Source organism: the organism of the source record quoted next, unplaced genomic scaffold (assembly GCF_019419815.1).
Source record: "Pyrus x bretschneideri cultivar Hongxiangsu unplaced genomic scaffold, Pyrus_bretschneideri_v1 Contig29, whole genome shotgun sequence".
NCBI lineage: Eukaryota > Viridiplantae > Streptophyta > Magnoliopsida > Rosales > Rosaceae > Pyrus > Pyrus x bretschneideri.
The window spans coordinates 3,034,349-3,054,576 of NW_025999601.1; the positions used below are offsets into that span (position 1 = coordinate 3,034,349).

At 35.7% G+C, this 20,228-nt stretch overlaps 2 protein-coding genes across 2 annotated transcripts; one reads left to right on the forward strand and one right to left on the reverse strand.

The window, feature by feature from the left end:
• The first annotated feature begins 8,806 nt into the window (after positions 1-8,806).
• Positions 8,807-11,825, forward strand: LOC103947713 (protein NUCLEAR FUSION DEFECTIVE 4-like). Its single transcript, XM_009358657.3, has one exon. It carries the CDS (start codon positions 9,218-9,220, stop codon positions 10,943-10,945), a length of 1,728 nt encoding a protein of 575 aa, XP_009356932.2. The 5' UTR covers positions 8,807-9,217; the 3' UTR covers positions 10,946-11,825.
• A 2,989-nt stretch (positions 11,826-14,814) lies between these two features.
• LOC103947752 (protein NUCLEAR FUSION DEFECTIVE 4-like) lies at positions 14,815-17,072 on the reverse strand. Its single transcript, XM_009358704.3, has one exon. It carries the CDS (start codon positions 16,749-16,751, stop codon positions 15,069-15,071), a length of 1,683 nt encoding a protein of 560 aa, XP_009356979.3. The 5' UTR covers positions 16,752-17,072; the 3' UTR covers positions 14,815-15,068.
• Between the last annotated feature and the right edge of the window lie 3,156 nt (positions 17,073-20,228).

A 20,228-nucleotide genomic window follows, 5' to 3' on the forward strand; every position in this document is an offset into this window, starting at 1 on the left:
CTCGTACTCAGAAAAACTAAAGGGAAGATTATGCTTGATTATGGCCTCTACCAATAACCCACGGAATACCACAGGATCAAAGTTTTGGGGACAAAACTCAGACACCGACAATACTCCACTAGTCTGTCCAGGGCATGTTTTCAAATGTCTATTCATATTACCCGTCCCATGATGACTATCATCTATTACCAGTTTCTTACAATCTTTGCATTGAGCTCGACTTTTACCATCTTCAAAAACAGTAGTCAATTTGTTGAAAGTTTTCCAAACAGGAGACCTGAGTGTTCGCTTACCTAATTTGATCACTCTAGCCTTTTTCTTTGCCGGACTTGTATTTGTATCTTCTGTATTTTCACTTCCATGATCAGGTTGCATTCCCATTGTCACTTCCACTGACCCTCCATCACTAAGATTCGTAAAATCTTGCTCTACAGCATCCATTGCTTCAACCTTCAAGAAAGAAAAACAAAATTTTAAAATCTTGCTCATACCAATTCATATCATATCCATTTCAAATTCACATATCCATTTCAATTTCACATATATAAGTTATAACTGCACATATATAAGTTATAACTGCACTGTGCAGTGTGCTATAACTGCACTGTGCAGTGTGCACATATATAAGTTATAACTGCACAATTTCATATCGTACGCATTTTGCTTTTCAAAGCAAAGAAGGGATATTTAGTCACATTAGAAAACAATTAACTAAAAGTGGATATTTAGTCAAAGCTTTTCATAACCCTTTTATGGTGTAATCAAATAAATAATAATATAACAATTTATACAAAATTTAACCCAAATCCCATTTCCCACAATTCGATTCCAAGAACAAAAAAAGAGACCATAATTTAACAAAACAAACAAAAAGAAAGCACCTTCAAAATGGCAGGCTTCTCAGACAAACAGAGGGCGAAACATGCATTAATTCAGAAACATGCATTAATTCAGAGTGACTGAGGGTGAAACATGCATTAATTCAGAAACATGCATTCAACTAGTAAGCAAACAGAGGGCGAAACAACTAGTCTGCACTCAAACAGAGGGCGAAACATGCATTCAAATAGTTTGCACTCAGTCTCAAATAGTAAGCAAACAGAGGGCGAAACATGCATTAATTCAGAAACATGAATTTCAAAATCCCTAATTCAGAAGCATGAATTTCAAAATCCCTAATTCAGAAACATGAATTTCAGAAATTTCGAATTCCAAAAGCCCTAATTCAGAGTCCCTATTCATAAATCCCTAATTCATAAACTTCAATTTCAGAAATTCCTAATTCCAAAAGCCCCAATTTAGAAACCCTAATTTAAGAAATTTCGAATTCCAAAAGCCCAAATTCAGAGTCCCTATTCAAAATCCCTAATTCAGAAACTTCAATTTCAGAAATTCCTAATTCCAAAAGCCCCAATTTAGAAACCCTAATTTAAGAAATTTTGAATTCCAAAAGCCCAAATTCAAAGTCCCTATTCAACATCCCTAATTCAGAAACTTCAATTTCAGAAATTCCTAATTCCTAATTCCAAAAGCCCCAATTTAGAAACCCTAATTTAAGAAATTCCTAATTCGACAAGCCCTAATTCAGAAACCCTTGAGTTTATTGCAGGAATTTCTTACCTTGTTGTGCAGTGAGGAGGAGCCGAGGAGGGCAGACTGAGGAGTGAGTGAGGAGGGTGACAGAGTGGGTGAACCCGTGAGAAGTGACTGAGTGAGGAGGAGGGTGACAGTATGGGACCTGGGTGAGGTCGAGACTCGAGGACGACGAGGAGAGTGAGGTCACTGATCTGAGACTGAGGTGAGGTGAGAGGGCCCGTGAGGCGCCGCGTCCGCGTGACGGCGTGAGGTCTCGGAGAGTCGAAGACGAAGTCGATCGAGGATTCGAGTATTTTCGAGAGAGAGACAGACAGACAGTGAGACAGAGACTGAGTGAGTGTTTGATTGAGCTGAGTTAATGAGAGTGTTGATTACCTACACAATGGACGGCTGAGATTAAATCTCAGCCGATCCAATGGTTATCAATTTTTTTAATTTAATAAAATATATATATATATAATTATGAAATGGACGGCTGAGATTTAATCTCAGCCGATCCAATGGTCATCAATTTTTAAATTTAATTTAATATATATATAATTTTTATAATTTTTACTTTTTAGGGATATAAAATTATTAAATTAATGTATATAATTATTAATATTATAGTTGATTCATACTTCTATTAAGTATATAAATTATAACATATCCACATCCACTAGTGTAAATATTTTAAATTGAAGATCGAATTCATTCATTGTATTCATATAGGGTCAAGGAGTGTAGTTATAAAAAATCATCAAAATCGGAGTTAAAATAACCGTTAAATCGTGATTTTTCGTTTATAACCGTTGAAAAGCTTTGTCTCGTTACTTGATCTCTGAATGTTTTTTTTTTGTGATTTTTTGCTGATGTGATCTCTAACCATATACAAACAATTTTGATAGTTTGGATCGTTGAAATTAGTTTTGGAGAATTCGTAAAACGATAGATTGACTAACACTTAGAGTTTATTTATACTTTTATTAAGTATAACATAAGATTTTGTGGTATCCACTAGTGTAAATATTTTAAATTGAAGATCTAATTCATTCATTGTATTCATATAGGGTCAAGGAGTGTAGTTATAAAAAATCATCAAAATCGGAGTTAAAATAACCGTTAAATCGTGATTTTTCGTTTATAACCGTTGAAAAGCTTTGTCCCGTTACTTGATCTCTGAATGTTTTTTTTTTTGTGATTTTTTGCTGATGTGATCTCCAAGCATATACAAACAATTTTGACGGTTTGGATCGTTGAAATTAGTTTTGGAGAATTCGTAAAACGATAGATTGACTAACACTTAGAGTTTATTTATACTTTTATTAAGTCTAACATAAGATTTTGTGGTATCCACTAGTGTAAATATTTTAAATTGAAGATCGAATTCATTCATTGTATTCATATAGGGTCAAGGAGTGTAGTTATAAAAAATCATCAAAATCGGAGTTAAAATAACCGTTAAATCGTGATTTTTCGTTTATAACCGTTGAAAAGCTTTGTCCCGTTACTTAATCTCTGAATGGTTTTTTTTTGTGATTTTTTGCTGATGTGATCTCCAAGTATATACAAACAATTTTGACGGTTTGGATCGTTGAAATTAGTTTTGGAGAATTCGTAAAACGATAGATTGACTAACACTTAGAGTTTATTTATACTTTTATTAAGTATAACATAAGATTTTGTGGTATCCACTTGTGTAAATATTTTAAATTGAAGATCGAATTCATTCATTGTATTCATATAGGGTCAAGGAGTGTAGTTATAAAAAATCATCAAAATCGGAGTTAAAATAACCGTTAAATCGTGATTTTTCGTTTATAACCGTTGAAAAGCTTTGTCCCGTTACTTGATCTCTAAATGTTTTTTTTTTGTGATTTTTTGCTGATGTGATCTCCAAGCATATACAAACAATTTTGACGGTTTGGATCGTTGAAATTAGTTTTGGAGAATTCGTAAAACGATAGATTGACTAACACTTAGAGTTTATTTATACTTTTATTAAGTATAACATAAGATTTTGTGGTATCCACTTGTGTAAATATTTTAAATTGAAGATCGAATTCATTCATTGTATTCATATAGGGTCAAGGAGTGTAGTTATAAAAAAATCATCAAAATTGGAGTTAAAATAACCGTTAAATCGTGATTTTTCGTTTATAACCGTTGAAAAGCTTTGTCCCGTTACTTGATCTCTGAATGTTTTTTTTTTGTGATTTTTTGCTGATGTGATCTCCAAGCATATACAAACAATTTTGACGGTTTGGATCGTTAAAATTAGTTTTGGAGAATTCGTAAAACGATAGATTGACTAACACTTAGAGTTTATTTATACTTAGATTCACCACTTCTATTAATTTTCATTTTTCCCTCTCTTTTTTGTTTCCTTTTCAACTTTTTCTTATCATTTTCACTTTTCCCTCCAACATCTTTCCCTAATTGAATTCCCTCACTTTTTTGTTTTATTTTCAACTTTTCTTAACATTTTCATTTTCCCTCCATTTTTTTTTTCAAAAAGGGTGGCAAGTTGGCAAATGGCAATGGCAAGAAATTGATTATTGAAATTTGAGAATGGAAACAAATCACATCTGAGTCCTGACGCATCAAATTTCAATGGATGCAAAATCATGCAAATATGCAATGCATGATCATGCATATTAAATTATTAATTAATAATTATTATAGTTTTTATAAAATTTAATATATATATATATATATAATTAGTATAGAATCTATAGATAGACTTAATATTTTGGGGGTATAATTATTATAGTATATATAATTATTATAATTATTATAAATTTTATAGTTAATTTAATATATATATATATATTTATTATAATTTTTAGGGGTATAAAATTGTAAAATTAATGTATATAATTATTACAGTATTTTTTGAGGGTTATAAAATTATAAAAATAATATTCTGCTTATCGTGTATTGTGTTTACCCACGTGTATACCCGACCCAACCCGTTATCTTAACAGGTGCTTATCGGGTTACCCGATAAGACCCGATTCGTTATCGTGTCGACCCAAACACCTGTTAATTTCGTGTCGTGTCGTGTCGGGTTATCGGGTCGTATCAGAAATTGCCAGGCCTAGGTTGAGAGAACTTTTTTATGCTTGCTTATTTGATGATAAGTATAGTAATTTAGCTGTATACATCTCTCTTAAACATCATAATTTTGATTTTCGAAATTATTGCTTCCGCTATGTTGATTATGATGTTTCCAGATTGAGATAATTTTGGTTTATTAATCCTCCTTGTATTATTAGTGTAATGAATAAACTTGTATTCTGATATGCTAATTGTGTTATTAAGAACCATTGAACAAAGATCATTTTATCTGCATATTGAGATTATATTATCATTCTGGTCCTTCATATTGATATGATCTGAGAGTTGGGTGACTCGGGTTATATCATATATCGACGTTAACTCGTTCGTTGTTCTATTGTTTCTCTTGTTTTATTGAAATCTGAATGAGAATTGTTCTTTTCTGGGAATTGGTGCCGACAGTATTCTGGCCGATAACTTTGGTGATGGCAATCCATATGGTCTCGAGCATTGATGGATAATTTGTTTCGTTCATTTGGAGCTGAGGAAGTGCAATCGAGTTGACAAATATGGGTCCAGTGATGCATTCAGGTAATTCAGTCCGCTATTTCACACATGATTAATTATTCTCTTATATGCATGATTATAGTGTGATGAGTTAAAGCATGATGAATTAGGGCTTTTGTTATTTCGAGTATGCTTGTTTATATATATATATATATATATATATATATATATAGTGAATGCATGATTAAACTCGAAATCCAAAGATGCCAACTTGTGATTTATGTGAGATGTTTGAAATCATCTTTTGCTGCATTAAAAAAAAAAAAAAATTAGTGTAGCATTTTTTCTTGGTGGAGGATATAACTTGTTCATATACAACACCTATTGTTCTCTTTTATCTATTTGGTGTTGGGACATATATGATGAATATCAATTTGGGATGGAATCATTTTGACTGCATGTGTACTCCATAAATTGATACTGTCTAAATGAATTTTGGCAAGTATATATGCTTAATGACTAAGTGGTTCTAAATATTAAAAGGAAAACTAATGGAATTTGGATGGCATTGTTCCTATTTATGATACATAAACTAAATGCATCAATTTTTGGTTCAAATATCATGTAGGGAATTTCTTGCTAATTGAACATATATATGGAGATAGCATTCGCGCATACACGTTGCATATTGATGCATGCATACAAGAAAATATATGAACATATATATGTGAAATATGTTTTGGGTAGAATTGTTATTGTCCATATATGGCGGATCTGTATACATTGGTGTAATTTGGGTTTTATTTTGTAATGATCTTATTTTCATTAGTTGACCCAAATTAGATTTTGTGGCAATATATATTGATCTTAGCCTTAAAAATTTACTTGTATGATTATATAGGTCAAGCTATAAATTTTGAGAATTAGCTTGTGTCATCCATATACAAGGATGATAAACAAATTAGCTTATGTAAGCTGTTGTCTATATTTATGAATTCATAAGGAAGCCTGTGCTTATTGTATTGTGAAAATCATGGAGTTTAAGATGCATGCTTATTGTATATGAATATTTGTGATTTCATTTATGATGAATGCTTTCACCATTATGTTTTGGTTGAAATCACAAATAGGGAGGAAGATGAACTTTGAGTTCTCCAGAAGAAATAGTGGTCTTGATTATCTCGTTTTAATCAAGACATATTGTTGTGATATATATCCAGACATTATCAAAATTTGGTTGATCTTGCTCGATGAATATTGAACTAGTTAGGATTAAATTGAATGCAAAAATATTGTGGTTGCTATTCTAATTTTGATCATTGTTGAAACTGGTGATTTTGGGTTTATGTGAGATAATTTTTTCCGAATGGATTGTGACTATCTTTTGATACATAGACTGTTTGCATAATGATTTAGGTGTATATGACTAAACTGAGATTATGCAATTGGTGAGGAATTGGGAACCAATTGGTTCCTATCTCCGGTTTCTTTATCGGATGTGCAGTACATTCTGCTTATGCTTAAGTGGGAGAATCATATGTTCAAATGTAAGCATAAGGTTAAGAGAATTTAGGCCTGCCATTATAATTCATTTGGATGCTTAAAACCCAGTTTATGGTTTTATTGAAGCAATTGGTTGAATTATTTGTGTTACTTAATTTGTTTAAGTAATGAGAAGGATCCTATTATGTTAGCATTCAAAAGGAAATGAATTTGGTTTCCATATGGATTCTGATTAGTCATTCATTGTATTGGAATGATTTTTAGTTAATATAGTTGCTATTAACTTGTACTTAACTTGGTTGTGTTAAGTATGGCCTAGATAAGTGGGAGCAAATCGGTTTGGTTTTGCTATATTGGTTCACATAATTACAAAGTGCAAATTAAGTATGTTGTGACTTTTGAGTTAATTACGTGATGTAACAGAAAAGATTTTTAAGTTCAATACTTTAAAATGCATAGGTACGTTGTATATGAGGTTAAGTTTTTGTTATCCAAAAGATTTGGTGATCGCTTCTATGAATATGATAAAGCTGATGATTGGATCATAACTGTGCTATTCATGCAATTATGAATAATTTTAAGTTGACAGCTTACTGTCAAGAATGTTTGGTATTTAAGATATCAATTTTGGGCTATATGAGTGGGAGTAGACGTCTTGGTTTACTCTTGAGCTTAGATACATTGCTATGAACATGATTTGGACATTGTGATTTGTAAGTTAAATCTATATTTTGTGTTACAGAGGCAATTATAAATTCATTGTTTTGGTTTATGTAAGCTGGTTGTGTCTATATACTAGTGTGTTGATGAATAACTTATGTGATCACCTTTATATTGAATTTGAGATGATTATTCATTATTATGAATCATACTCAAGTGGGAGAATGTTAGAGTATGAGTATGATTCATACGGTTTGGTAATAATCCTTGTTGTCTCAGATTGCTCTAAAGAAGTCTTAATATGTTTATGAGAGTTAATTCGACTTTGGTTTGGATTGAAACTCTGTGTTGATAAGCTTAAGAATAGAACTTGTACAAGGATTTGGTCTTGTATTCCTTGTAGGATTATTATAGGGTAATCCAGATTTTGTAAGTTCTTTCTTGTGCTAATATCGTTTGGTAGATTGTCTCCTATACTGATTTTAATAGGAGAATCAGTTGGGGACATTTGATACATACATACATACATACATATATATATATATATGAACATAGTCACTGCTCTTGCAATATCTTTGCTTATCTCGTTCCAAAGACCTATCATTTGGAGAGCAATTGTTTTTTGCTAAAGAGGTAATAGTTCCAAAGCTGCAATGGCTTCTTCTTCTGCATCGAATTCTGCAGGTATGTTTTCTTCTTGTCCTTGCACTGCAACATTGTTCTTGTGCTTCGTGATTTAATAGCATATCTATGATCTATGGTCCGTGTTAAGTATCTGTCTTACATTTTTGTCTTGTAAAAAAAAACCAACAAGCTCGTAGGAAAAAAACACTCGTGTGAATTAATACACTGCAATGGTCTATAATTTGTATTTATGACCAGTGGATTATGTTTTAATGAGGACCAATTGTTCATAATCTGTACCTATAAAAAGAAGGGAATACATGGAAATGATCCTTGGCCTATGTTGCCACATCACTTTCACATCATTTTCTTATGTTCTTCAATGGGTAAGATAAGTGTTTGCTTACATGATTTAAACAATTATTAATTACCAAAATAAGTAGAAATAATTTTTTTTTTTTTTTGTTTTTTTGGCCAAAGTAGAAATAAATATACATATAGGAAATTAAGATAAGTTCTTACTCAAATTGACAAAAAAAAAATGAAAAATAAAAAAATGGATATTTGGATAGGAATTTGGCACGAGTAATTATGGAGAGTGACTCATTGCAGGTGGTTCAGGCTATTGGCAATCGCGTCCAAGGGTCTTCACTGATTGATCTTCTAGTGGAAGATATCCATGCTCTTTTGTGGGTTTTTGTGGACTCGCAGGTGTGTTATTTGTGTTGTACTGCTAATGTTGTGGCACATAGTATGGCCAAGTTGGCTGTTTCCTTTTCTAGTGATTTTTGTTGGTTTAAGGAGCCTCCAGATGTGATTGTGGAGGCCCTCTTCCATGAAGTTTGATTTATCATTCTCTCAATAAAATGCTATTGATTCTTTTCCAAAAAAAAAAAAACAGAAACCATAGAAATCTTTGATTTTGCATTGGAAGACAATAACATTGGATTAACATGATAAGCATGAACCTTAATTAATGGCTCACACAAAATAACTCGCTCGCTTTACTCGACCTAATTTGCCTACTATAATACAATTCCCACATCCCCATTTGTCACATTTCCATCAGTTAATGGGGGCTCTTGGCACTTCACCCTCTCATAAATCCGCCACTTGATGCCAAATCAACCCAAACCCCATCTTTAATTTCTCTCTTCTTAAACCTCTATCAGAATTGCTAGTGTCTTTGCTCGAAGTTGGTTAAAAGCATTCACTTTCTGCGATCGAGGTCCTCAATACGATACTCCCATTCTCCAGCATCGTTTGTATCGAGCTGGGTACCACAGCCATGGCCAAAATGAGTAGTTCTAGGAGCAGCGGCAGCAGCAATGGAGGTGGACCGTGTGAATTTGCATTGCAGGTGGTGAAAGGAAGATGGTTCACGGTTTTTGCATCTTTTCTGATCATGGCAGGAGCTGGTGCCACCTATCTCTTTGGTGTATATTCTAAAGACATCAAGTCCACTCTTGGATATGACCAAACTACCCTCAACATGCTAGGCTTCTTCAAGGACCTTGGTGCGAATGTTGGTGTTCTCTCAGGGCTAATTGGTGAGGTAACCCCTACCTGGTTTGTCCTTCTACTAGGATCAGGCCTGAATTTTGTTGGATATTTCATGATTTACCTTGCTGTCACTGAAAAAATTGCAAAACCTAAAGTTTGGCAGATGTGCCTTTACATTTGCGTTGGAGCCAATTCTCAAAATTTTGTAAACACGGGAGCTCTTGTCACTTGTGTAAAAAATTTCCCAGAAAGTAGAGGTGTAATGCTTGGTCTGTTAAAAGGTTTTACTGGGCTCAGTGGAGCTATTTTTACCCAACTTTACCTTGCCATATACCCTAATGACTCAAAATCATTGATTCTTTTAATTGGGTGGCTGCCTGCTGCACTATCAGTAGTTTTTGTTTACACCATTAGGCCAATGCAAGTGGTTAGGCAAAAAAATGAGATAAGGGTTTTTTACCATTTCCTCTACATCTCAATCTCCCTTGCATTGTTCATCATGGCTATGAGTTTGATTCAAAGGAAGGTTGCTTTCTCCCAAGCTGCCTATGCTGGAACTGCTACCGTTGTTTGCCTGTTTATGTTTATCCCTCTCGGGGTTGCCATTCGAGAAGAGCTAGTCCTCTGGAACCTCAAGAAAAAAACAGTTGATCCACCGACTGAGATCGCTGTTGAAAAGCCGAGCGAAATCCAAGAAGCTAAGGATGATTTGGATCCGGCGTCAAGTTCCTCAGCCGTGCAAGATCAAAACAAAAAGAGCACATCTTGTTGCGGCGACATATGCAACAAACCAACAAGAGGTGAAGATTATACAATTTTACAGGCACTTTTAAGTACGGACATGATTATTTTGTTCATTGCAACATTTTGTGGACTTGGATCAAGTTTGACAGCAATTGACAATTTAGGGCAGATTGGTGAGGCATTAGGATATCCAACCAAAACAATAAGCACATTTGTTTCTTTAGTGAGCATTTGGAACTATTTTGGTAGGGTTTTCTCTGGGTTTGTCTCAGAAACCCTAATGGGGAAGTGGAAAGTCCCTAGAACACTCATGATGACCATCATGCTTGTTCTATCATCCATTTCCTACCTCTCCATCGCCTTCCCGTTCTGGGGTTCGGTCTACGTGGCATCGGTGGTAATCGGAGTCTCTTTCGGAGCTCAACTGACATTGCTTTTCACAATCATTTCCGAGCTCTTTGGCCTGAAATACTACGCTACATTGTTCAATTGTGGGCAGCTTGCAAGTCCCCTTGGGTCCTATATTCTCAATGTGAAGGTGACCGGGATGCTCTATGATAGAGAGGCACTGAAGCAGCTAGCAAAGAAAGGGCTGACGAGGGCATCGGTGAAGGAGCTTACTTGCCTTGGAAGTCAATGCTATAGGCTGTCTTTCTCTATTCTGGCTGGAATCACATTCTTTGGTGCTCTTGTTTCACTGATTCTGGTGGTAAGGACTAGAGAGTTCTACAAAGGTGATATTTATAAGAAGTATAGAGAGCCTGCATAGATATCTGTTTGGTTTAATTCTCACCGGGTCAAAAACTTGAAATCTAACAGCATCTGGGAGGGCACTCTCTATATTATTATTTTTATGATTATATTTTATTTTCAGTAGATTTCAGCTAAATTAGCTAGATAGAAAGTCTTTTTATTATCTAACCCTTTTGGAAGTGGCTGGTCCAAACCATGCTCCGTATCTTTAACTAGTCATGAATTTCTATTGTGGCTTATTTTTGGTTGAAGAATTGCTTGTGATTTCGAGGTTAATGATCCCAAATATTAATTTCGTCCTGAATGGAGTGGCTATATTAGTGACAGTGTTATTCTTAATCTATGAAGCACGGATATAGAGTAGGAGGGGGATTTGGGAGTATGAAAACTCAAAGAATCTCAATTTAGGAACGTGATTTATTCGCAATGCTTTGCTAAAAACAAAGGAAATAAAACTTGTTAGAAAATATTGAAAATTGCATATGAAGTCACCCTATCTAATATCCACTCTTTCTCTCCACGTTTAGGGAGCTCAAAACCATTTCTCCAAAGAGGGATTTTCCTTCAACATGCTCCAATGTATCATGATCAAATATTCGACATAAATAAATAAAAATCTTATGCTATAATACGAGAGGGTTAGTACTGTAAATTGGCTTGAAATAGTTCAAGCTTGCATCGAGTTCAGCTTGTGTTTGACTTGTTGAAGCTCCAAGTCAAGTCTAGTTTGGTTCAATTAGAAAACAAGCCAAGCTTGAACATTAGTATGTTCAACTCGTAAAGCTCATGAGTAGCTTGAATTTTATTTAGAGGGAATTAATGACTACTAGTATCTTCCATTGGGTTTCATCCATACAAAAAATTATAAAAATAAAAGAAGTTTATATTTTACATCTTAAATCAATGTGTTTCTAGAAAACTAGATTTTAATCCTTAAATAAGATGAAGTTTAGAAAAATGTCTTATACAAGATTAAAAATTGATTTTAGTCCCTAGACTCTTATTAATGTCAGTATATGTATTTAATGTCTCTTTCTTTATTTATGATTTTATGGTGTTCATAAATAAAATTTTAAGATTATATTATAAATTTTAATTCTCATTATGGTAAGTATCTTATATAAGAAAATATTTTCATAGAGATTTTTCGGTACACTTATATTTTTACATATGTCTTATGCATCACTAATACATTGTAATATATTTAGGTACGAACATTTCGGTATACTAGTTTAGTATAATATATTTAGGTACGGACATTTCGGTACACTAGATAGGACATTTCGGTACACTAGTTTAGTATAATATATTTAGGTACGGACATTTCGGTACACTAGTTTAGTATCGTATATTTAGGTACGGAATTTTTGGTACACTTATGTTTTTGCATATTTTCTTATGTGCCACTAATTCACTACAATGTATTTAGGTACTACAATATATATAGGTATGGACATTTCGGTATACTAATTTAGTAAAATATATTATGATATGGACGTTTAGTTATACTAATTAGAAGAAGTTAAATAAAATTAATGAATTAAAATGTGTATAATAATAAATTTAAAATTTAATGTAAAGACATTAAATAAGATATCTATTAAATATTAAAACAATACGAATTTGAATTAAGTACACTTTAAAGGATTAAAATCAATATTTAATCTAACACCAGGTTTTTATTAAATTTTAATCTTCTTCAAGGATTAAAGTTCAAAAACCCCTAAATTTTGTATGTTGCATTGCTTAGGGGGGAACTCATACCTTGTATAAGCACTTTCCCATCAGCTCAAGCTTCTTTTCGTAGTCAACACAGGGAAGAGGAAAGCTAAATTCAGTGACACATTAACACGGAAAGGCGGAACTAATATCTTGTTTTTAATCTTTGTCATCCTTGTTCTGTTCTTAATGTCAACTTGCTATAAACAAATGGCGTAGCCAGCTAACCCTATTGGTTAACTGAAAGAAGGGACCTGACCAAATGCATAGTAGAGATCAGCAAAGCATTTGTGGGTGTCGTTATGAGCTTTAAGAAGATGCTGCTACTTTAAGCAGTTGCATTTTGTCTTTCAGGAATTACAAATGGTTCAAGGGACCTGTCTATTGATAACTTCCGGTCCACTACCTTTCCCATTTTAAAACCCTTTGGAGTTCCCTCAGAAGGGTTGGAGCTGGAAATAAAGAGGAAATAAAGAGTCGTGGATGCGCTACTAAAGGCGGCGGTGAAGTTGTTTTGGCAATCCCAGTTGTTCGAAGTCTGACCGTGAGTTTTTGAGACTTATAAGGCGTTGGCCAAGAGGATTAGAGGGGTGACATTCTCAACGAGAGTGTCTGTAGTCTGTACAGTTTGAAAATACTATGGTGCATGCAGCTCGGGAAGTCTTTATTCCCTTCCTTCCAGATGTTCACATATTTACCGACCATAAAGATGGCCAACAAGCTGGAGAGTATATCCTCAATTTAGATAGTATTATAATTTTACGAGGTGGGATATATTTGATGAACTAATTTGGAAGTACATTTGGAGTTTTATCATGTCGACGTGCCAGTAACACTCTCTTACAGAAAACAATGACTTTATGCAGGTCATCTGGTTATGGAATTTCACTAGTTGCAGAAACCACCTCCGGATGCTATATCTCTGCGGATACAACTATTTCTTATGCACAAGGTGGACAAATAGATGAACTTGACTATGAGAAGAAATAGCTGATGCCTCGGGAGGATGTTGGTACGAAAATTGCTTCTGTTATGCTTGAGGAGATTGAGCAGGGTGGAGTGGTAGATTCAAACCACCGGGTTCGTTATCTATTGAATTCTCATACTTTCTCATTTTTAGTTTATTTTTTAAGCTCACAAGGCAACAAATGGAGATATATGCACTAGAACAGAAAAAGGACTAGTTGAAGTGAAACGTTGTCCTGGATGAATTATTTGGTGAAATTTTAGGAGAAAAACCGCTGAGTTCGTTTCTGATTTTACCTAGTTTTTCGCAGGTGCTAGATATACTTTTTTTTCCGTTTCAGTAATAGATCCCATTTGTCAGATAAAGATAACAACGAGAAGGATTTTTTATACGATAAAATCATTTAGGACTTTTGTTATTGGCTTTCTAATTTCTGTTTAGCTTCTGATAGTTAGCTTGCTGCTATTTGGTTTTGCAGGGCTGTTTCTGCTTGTTTCATCTTTGTGCATTATGTCCACAAGATGTTCATAAGTTCGGGTTGGAAAGCTCTCTCTTTATGGGATAGAAACACTCAGAAGCATCAACGATTTCTTCTGAGTTAAATTTGCCATTATGCCGCGCACATCAACAAGTACTGTGATACTCAAGTGTGCGGGCTGTGGGTTGAACAACCTACGTAGAAAGATCTCGTGAGAGTCGCAACTGATATATGATTTTTGTATATCAAGCGGCATTTTTCTTTTATTATAAAGTGTTGTCACAAGGCCTCCCATGCATCAGTTGTGGAAGAATGCAACTTCATGTCTTTGTACGTCAATTGCTCTTTAGTTCGGACACAATTACAAAAACTTCAGTTATGAAGTTCGAAGTTTTGCAACTTTTGACACTTTCGTTCAGATTTTGTTGAACATCTTCTCGAACTGGATATAGGAAGTGTGATAACACTTAACTACACATGGTTTTTCGGTGCCTACTTAGAGGTTAATGGTGAGATCTGTATTGATTTTTTGATTTTGGAAATGTTTGGACTTATGAGTGGAATTTGTCCTAAACTACATAGTCTAAACATAATTTGGCCTAAAAAGTTAGGCAAGCTACTTTATCATCTTATCACAATACATCATACGATAAAAGAAAGATACAAAGCCACAAAAACGAAAAACATAGGCCGAATAAGTTGACAGAAAAAAGGTCCAAGTCCAAATAAACCAAAAACGCCACTTTCCCGAGTACATTCTTTCTTTTGATCGGTAGCAGAGCTGAGAATTTTGTGAAGTAAACTTCGCTAACGCTTTGAAAAGCATAAAAACACTAGGGTTGTGAAGATATTTCCTAGAAATTCAATATAATTTATCATTATGTATAATCATCAAGTTCGTAATTTCTCTGTAGGCTCCTCATCCAAATTACCGGTGTCTGTTTTGGCAGTCATAAACCAACCAAAAAAGAGTATCTACTGTCTATATTTCTTGTATATGTCACCCTTGTAGAACGCTCGCGTCCTATACACCAAAATTAGGGACACAAGAGCACCAAGGAATGTAACAGCAGCTAAAATTGTGAAAGACAACTGATAACAGTGATTCCCAATGCATGTCAAGTCCTTCACTTGTGACCTCGTCAACCCTCTCTTTGCTAGCTCTTTCCTTGCCTCTTTATCATAGAGCGCCCCAGTGAGCTTCACATTTAGAAGATAGGAGCCAAGGGGACTTGCTATTTGCCCACAATTGAACAACGTTGCAAAGTGCTTAAGACCAAAGAGCTCAGAAATAATTGCGAAAAGCAATGGCAACTGAGCGCCAAAAGCAAACCCTATGATCACTGATGCCACATAAACTGAACCAGGGCCAGGGAAGGCAATGAGGAGGAGGCCAACACATGATAGAACAAGAGCACCTGTCATCACTAACGGTCTCGGAATTCTATACCTGATGAGTAGGCTTTCCGAGATAAACCCAGAAAAGACCCTCCCAAAGTAATTCCATATGCTTGTCAATGAGACAAAAGCTCGAACTGTTTTCGTTGGATAACCTAAAGACTCACCAATTTGTCCCAAGTTGTCTACCGCTGTCAAGCTTGATCCAAGTCCACATAATGTTGCAATGAATAATATGAGCATGTCTACACTCAGTAGTGCTTGTAAAATGGTGTAGTCTTCTCCTCTTGGTGGTTTGTTGCATATGTCAGAGAAACAACCTGGCTCAGGTCTCTCTAATTCTTTGTCTTTCGATTCATCCTTTTTAAATTCAGTTTCTCCTGGTTTCTCAACTTTGACCTCAGTTGGAGGATCAACAGGTTGTTTCAGCTGATTCCAAATGACTAGTTCTTCACGAATGGCAATGCCAAGAGGGAGAAAGAGTAAAAAAATTGCTCCGGTTGCGGTTGCTGCATAGGCAGCATGGGAGAAATTTATCGTTTTCTGAAGTAGACTCATAACCATGAGAAATAAGGCAAGGACAACTGAGATGTAGAGGAAATGGTAAAAGACTTGGAGCTCATTGGGTTGCCTAACAACTTTCATTGGTCGAATGCTGTATACAAAAATTATTGATACTGCAGCAGGGAGCCACCCGATAAGCAGAATCAAGGATTTTGAATCGTTTCCATAGACTGCCAAGTAAATTTGTGTCAGGATAGCTCCACTGAGTCCAGTAAAACCCTTTAACAGACCGAGCATAACACCTCTGCTCTCCGGGAAATTCTTGACACAAGTGACAAGAGCTCCTGTATTTGCAAAGTTTTGAGAGTTGGCTCCAATGCAGATGTAAACGCACATCTGCCAAACTTTAGGCTTGGGAATTCTCTGGGTGACAGCCAGCCAAATCATAAAGTATCCGGCAAAGTTCATGACTGCGCCGACTATGAGCACGAACCAAACTGGGGTTACTTCGCCGATTAGGCCAGAGAGGACACCGACATTTGCACCAAGATCTTTGGAGAAGCCTAACATGTTGATTTCTGTTTGGTCATAGCCAAGAGTGGCCTTGATCTCTTTGGAATAGGTACCATACAGATAAGTGGCACCGGCTCCGGCCATGATAAGGAACGAGGCGAACACACTGAACCATCTTCCATTAAGAATATGCCACGAAAACTGGCCAATTTCACTGCATCCCATGCTGCCATTACTACTCATTTTACTGGCTTGGAATTATGAATGTTTTGTTTTTTTTTTTGTTTTTTTTTTCCTTATGGTTTTGTTAGGAATGCATTAAAGTGCAAGAAAAGTGAAAAAGTAAGATGGATTAGGGTTGAAATTGGGGTTCATATAAAGGAAGAGATTTCACAGAAGGATTGAACTGACAGAAAAGTGGAGCCACAAGATGGCTAGAAGTAAGCCTAAAGAGGAGGTTGGGTGGGTTTGTTTTTAGCCGTTGTTTTGTGAAGGCTATTTTTTTATCAGACTAATGGAGTAAATTTCTTCAATGCCAGTCAAACTGTAAAAACCAAAAATGAAAAAAATAGACTGGCTGTAAAAATAGACATTGGTCAAACGTCTCAACCTTGACACAACTCCCCAGATAATGGGAACTCGACACGTGTCCATCACAAAGTTGCTATTAACTTCCTGTGTGTTTGTTTAGTTAGGAACTAAACCATATTAGAGATGGATTAGTATTGAAGAAGGAAAGTTTTCCTTTAAGAACATTTTTGAAAGGTTATTGAGATAAGGAAACTTATCCTATAAAAATGTTTACTAAATCATAATAACAAAATCATCTAACTGTGACATTTAATCTCTTATCGACCTACTTGAGTCTTAACTGATGAGAAATGATAAGAGGATTCTTTCAAATTAAGACTCTTTATAGACTCTTTGTTACATCATGTTTTTTGGCATAATGTTTTGTAACGTAGGCAAAGAAATTAACGTTAAACTATGAGGTAACAGATGGTCACATTTTTTAGAGAGTCTCATTAACATTTTTCCATAGCCAAACAGCCTTTCATCCACTCATAAATGTCTCCACTTGGTTGGAAGCGATCTCAGTTTTGATTCACATAAATTGCAAATATGATTTATATTGGTGATAAGTTTGATTATATTTGTAGCTAGCCCCAATATGCCTAAGCTTTGTTGTGGGTACAATATCCTCTTTGTAAAATCTCCTACCATTTGTCATAAGGAAAAAAAAAATTAGTTATTACTATTAAGGGAGGGAAAATAGTTCGAAACTATTACAATGATTTAGAAGAAGGGGAGCTTCAAGTTGGGTTAGTTGGGAGTGTAGGCAATTGGGTAGAGGGCAACGGCGGCAATGTGGCCTTGGGGAGTGTTGGCACAGAGGGCAATGGAGGTAACGTGGGCAGTGTTGGCTTTGGCAGAGACGGAATTGTAGTTTTGGACATATGGCAGTTTCTTTGCAGTGTTGGTACTGCGGGCAATGGAGGCAATGTGGGCAGTGTTGTCAAGGCCTGTGGTGGAGCTCCCGGCGTGACCAAAAGGTTTCGAGCGGCGTGGCTCAAATGGGTGCTTGAGAGTGACAACACCATGGGCAAAGACAAAATGAAGAAAAGCTTGGGAAATGCCATGATTGAGTAGAGGGTAATAAATTTCTTTGAAATGTTTTTGGTTTATGGAGAGCAGATAGTCTCCTCCGTTGGGGTTTTATGAAGAAAACATGTGCAAAGAATGTGAGGACTTGGAATTTTGGACATATGACAGTTTGTTGAGTTGTGTTTGTAGGAAGCATGAAAAGCCGTTGGTTCACCTCCCTAACTAAACTGGTTCATCTAATTCAATACCTAATTGATCTAAGATATGCTAATAGGTTATTGACCTTGGTGCATTTTTGCTCACCACTTTCAAATAATGGTAATGTTCGTCATTTTACTTATTACCATTGGATGAGTTCAAATTTAGGGATTTGTGTATATCCATTACACAGATCTCGAGATTTAAACTCATCTAATGATACTAAATAGGGTGGTGAGTATCACCATCACTTAAAGGTGGTGACAAAAATATTCCCAACTTGACCTAACGAAAGACCAGCCAAAGTATGAAGATGGGACCCACATCAACTTATATTTGAAATGTACTTGTAATTATATGGATACGTTGATCTTGAGAATTACAATGATGATGCTCAAGATCAAGCCTAGAAGAAAGCCATGGAGGATGAAATCTCAATGTTTGGAAACCATGACACCTGAGAATTGGTTAACAGACCAAGAAACAAGCCCATTATTGGTGTAAAATGGATTTTTAAAACTAAGTTGAATATGGAATTAGGTGCCTAAGAGATTTCAGTCACAAGTCTGGGGTGGATTTTAATTAAATCAAAGGATACACTCAGAAGCCAAAGGATACGATTTGGCATTTTTCATTTTTAAATTTCTTTTAGTGATGTGAGGTGATGTTCCTAGTATACCCTTACATTTAAAGGATAATAGATGGCGTTAGTGAAAACAACCAATGCTACAACATATTGTTAAATTTGAATATTAAAAAAACTAATATGAGAGTTCATAGATTGATATTAAACTAGGTATAATGTGACATCCCGTCCCGAAATTATCGAAATCCTACGTGTGAAATGATTACTTTGCCCCTAGTTCATTTTCGTTACATTATTGGTTGTTTTGTGTGGTGTGGCATGTGCTGGGCCACACACACACACACACACACTGTCACTCTCCTCTATCCCCTGTCCCTTTCCCTGTCTCTCTCTCCCGAGCTCCATTCCTTCCCTTCTCTTTGGAAACATACGGACACACACACAACTACACCAAACCCTTACAGATCGAGGAAACCAAGTACACCTTCAAGCTCGTGAGGTTGAGAGGAGCACGATCGTACCATTTTCAGGTGAGAACTCTAACGTTTTCACGTCGTTTCAAGGTGGTCCGATTTGAGTACTATTCATGCGAACGTAAATACTAACGTTTTAGGAAATTTGAAGCTCGTAGGTAGCTTGGTGGTGTCCCAAGAAGCCTTGGAGTGCTTCGTTTGAAGAGTTTTGACGTCGGGATCACCGTGGTCAGAGTTGGCCGATTTTGGATAGTTTGCATAGGTAAGTTCTGGTGGTTTTTGACCCTTAAAACTTGTATATCGTTGTTCTACTAGTTCTAGGCATCGTTTTGGTGCAAGAATCATGAAAAATGGTTGAGAAACGAGTGAGAAAACACTGTTTTAAAATTTCCCAGTTTTCCGGCGCCGGAGGTTCGCCGGAGAAGGAGACGGAATATTCCGTCAAATCCGACGGAATATTCCTGACGCCGTTGACAGAATCCGTTAGAACTAACGGAATATTCCTCACGGCGTCAATTGACGCCGTCAGCGTGCCAAGCACGTGCCTGCGCGTGGCCGGCGCGTGGGGGCGCATGCGGCGGTGAAATTTTTTTCTAAAAATATGGGTGTGATCCTGAGGTTGTGTAGAGTACGTTGGTATATTCATTTGTCCAATTTGAGCAATGTATGAGAAGTTATTACGAGAAGTTGGTTATGTGCTTTAAAATTGACGTTTTTATAGTTGTTTCGCTTATAGGTGATATGTATCTCGAGGACGAGCGTGGTCACTCGAGGCAGGGGGGTTACGACCCTTCCACATACCAGTGAGTGGGCTTTTGGTTTTCCGTATATACCTATATACTATATTTTCCCAGAAAT

Coding starts and splice junctions, on each gene's coding strand:
- LOC103947713 (XM_009358657.3), top strand. CDS start 9,218: ATGGCCAAAATGAGTAGTTCTAGGAGCAGCGGCAGCAGCAATGGAGGT.
- LOC103947752 (XM_009358704.3), bottom strand. CDS start 16,751: ATGAGTAGTAATGGCAGCATGGGATGCAGTGAAATTGGCCAGTTTTCG.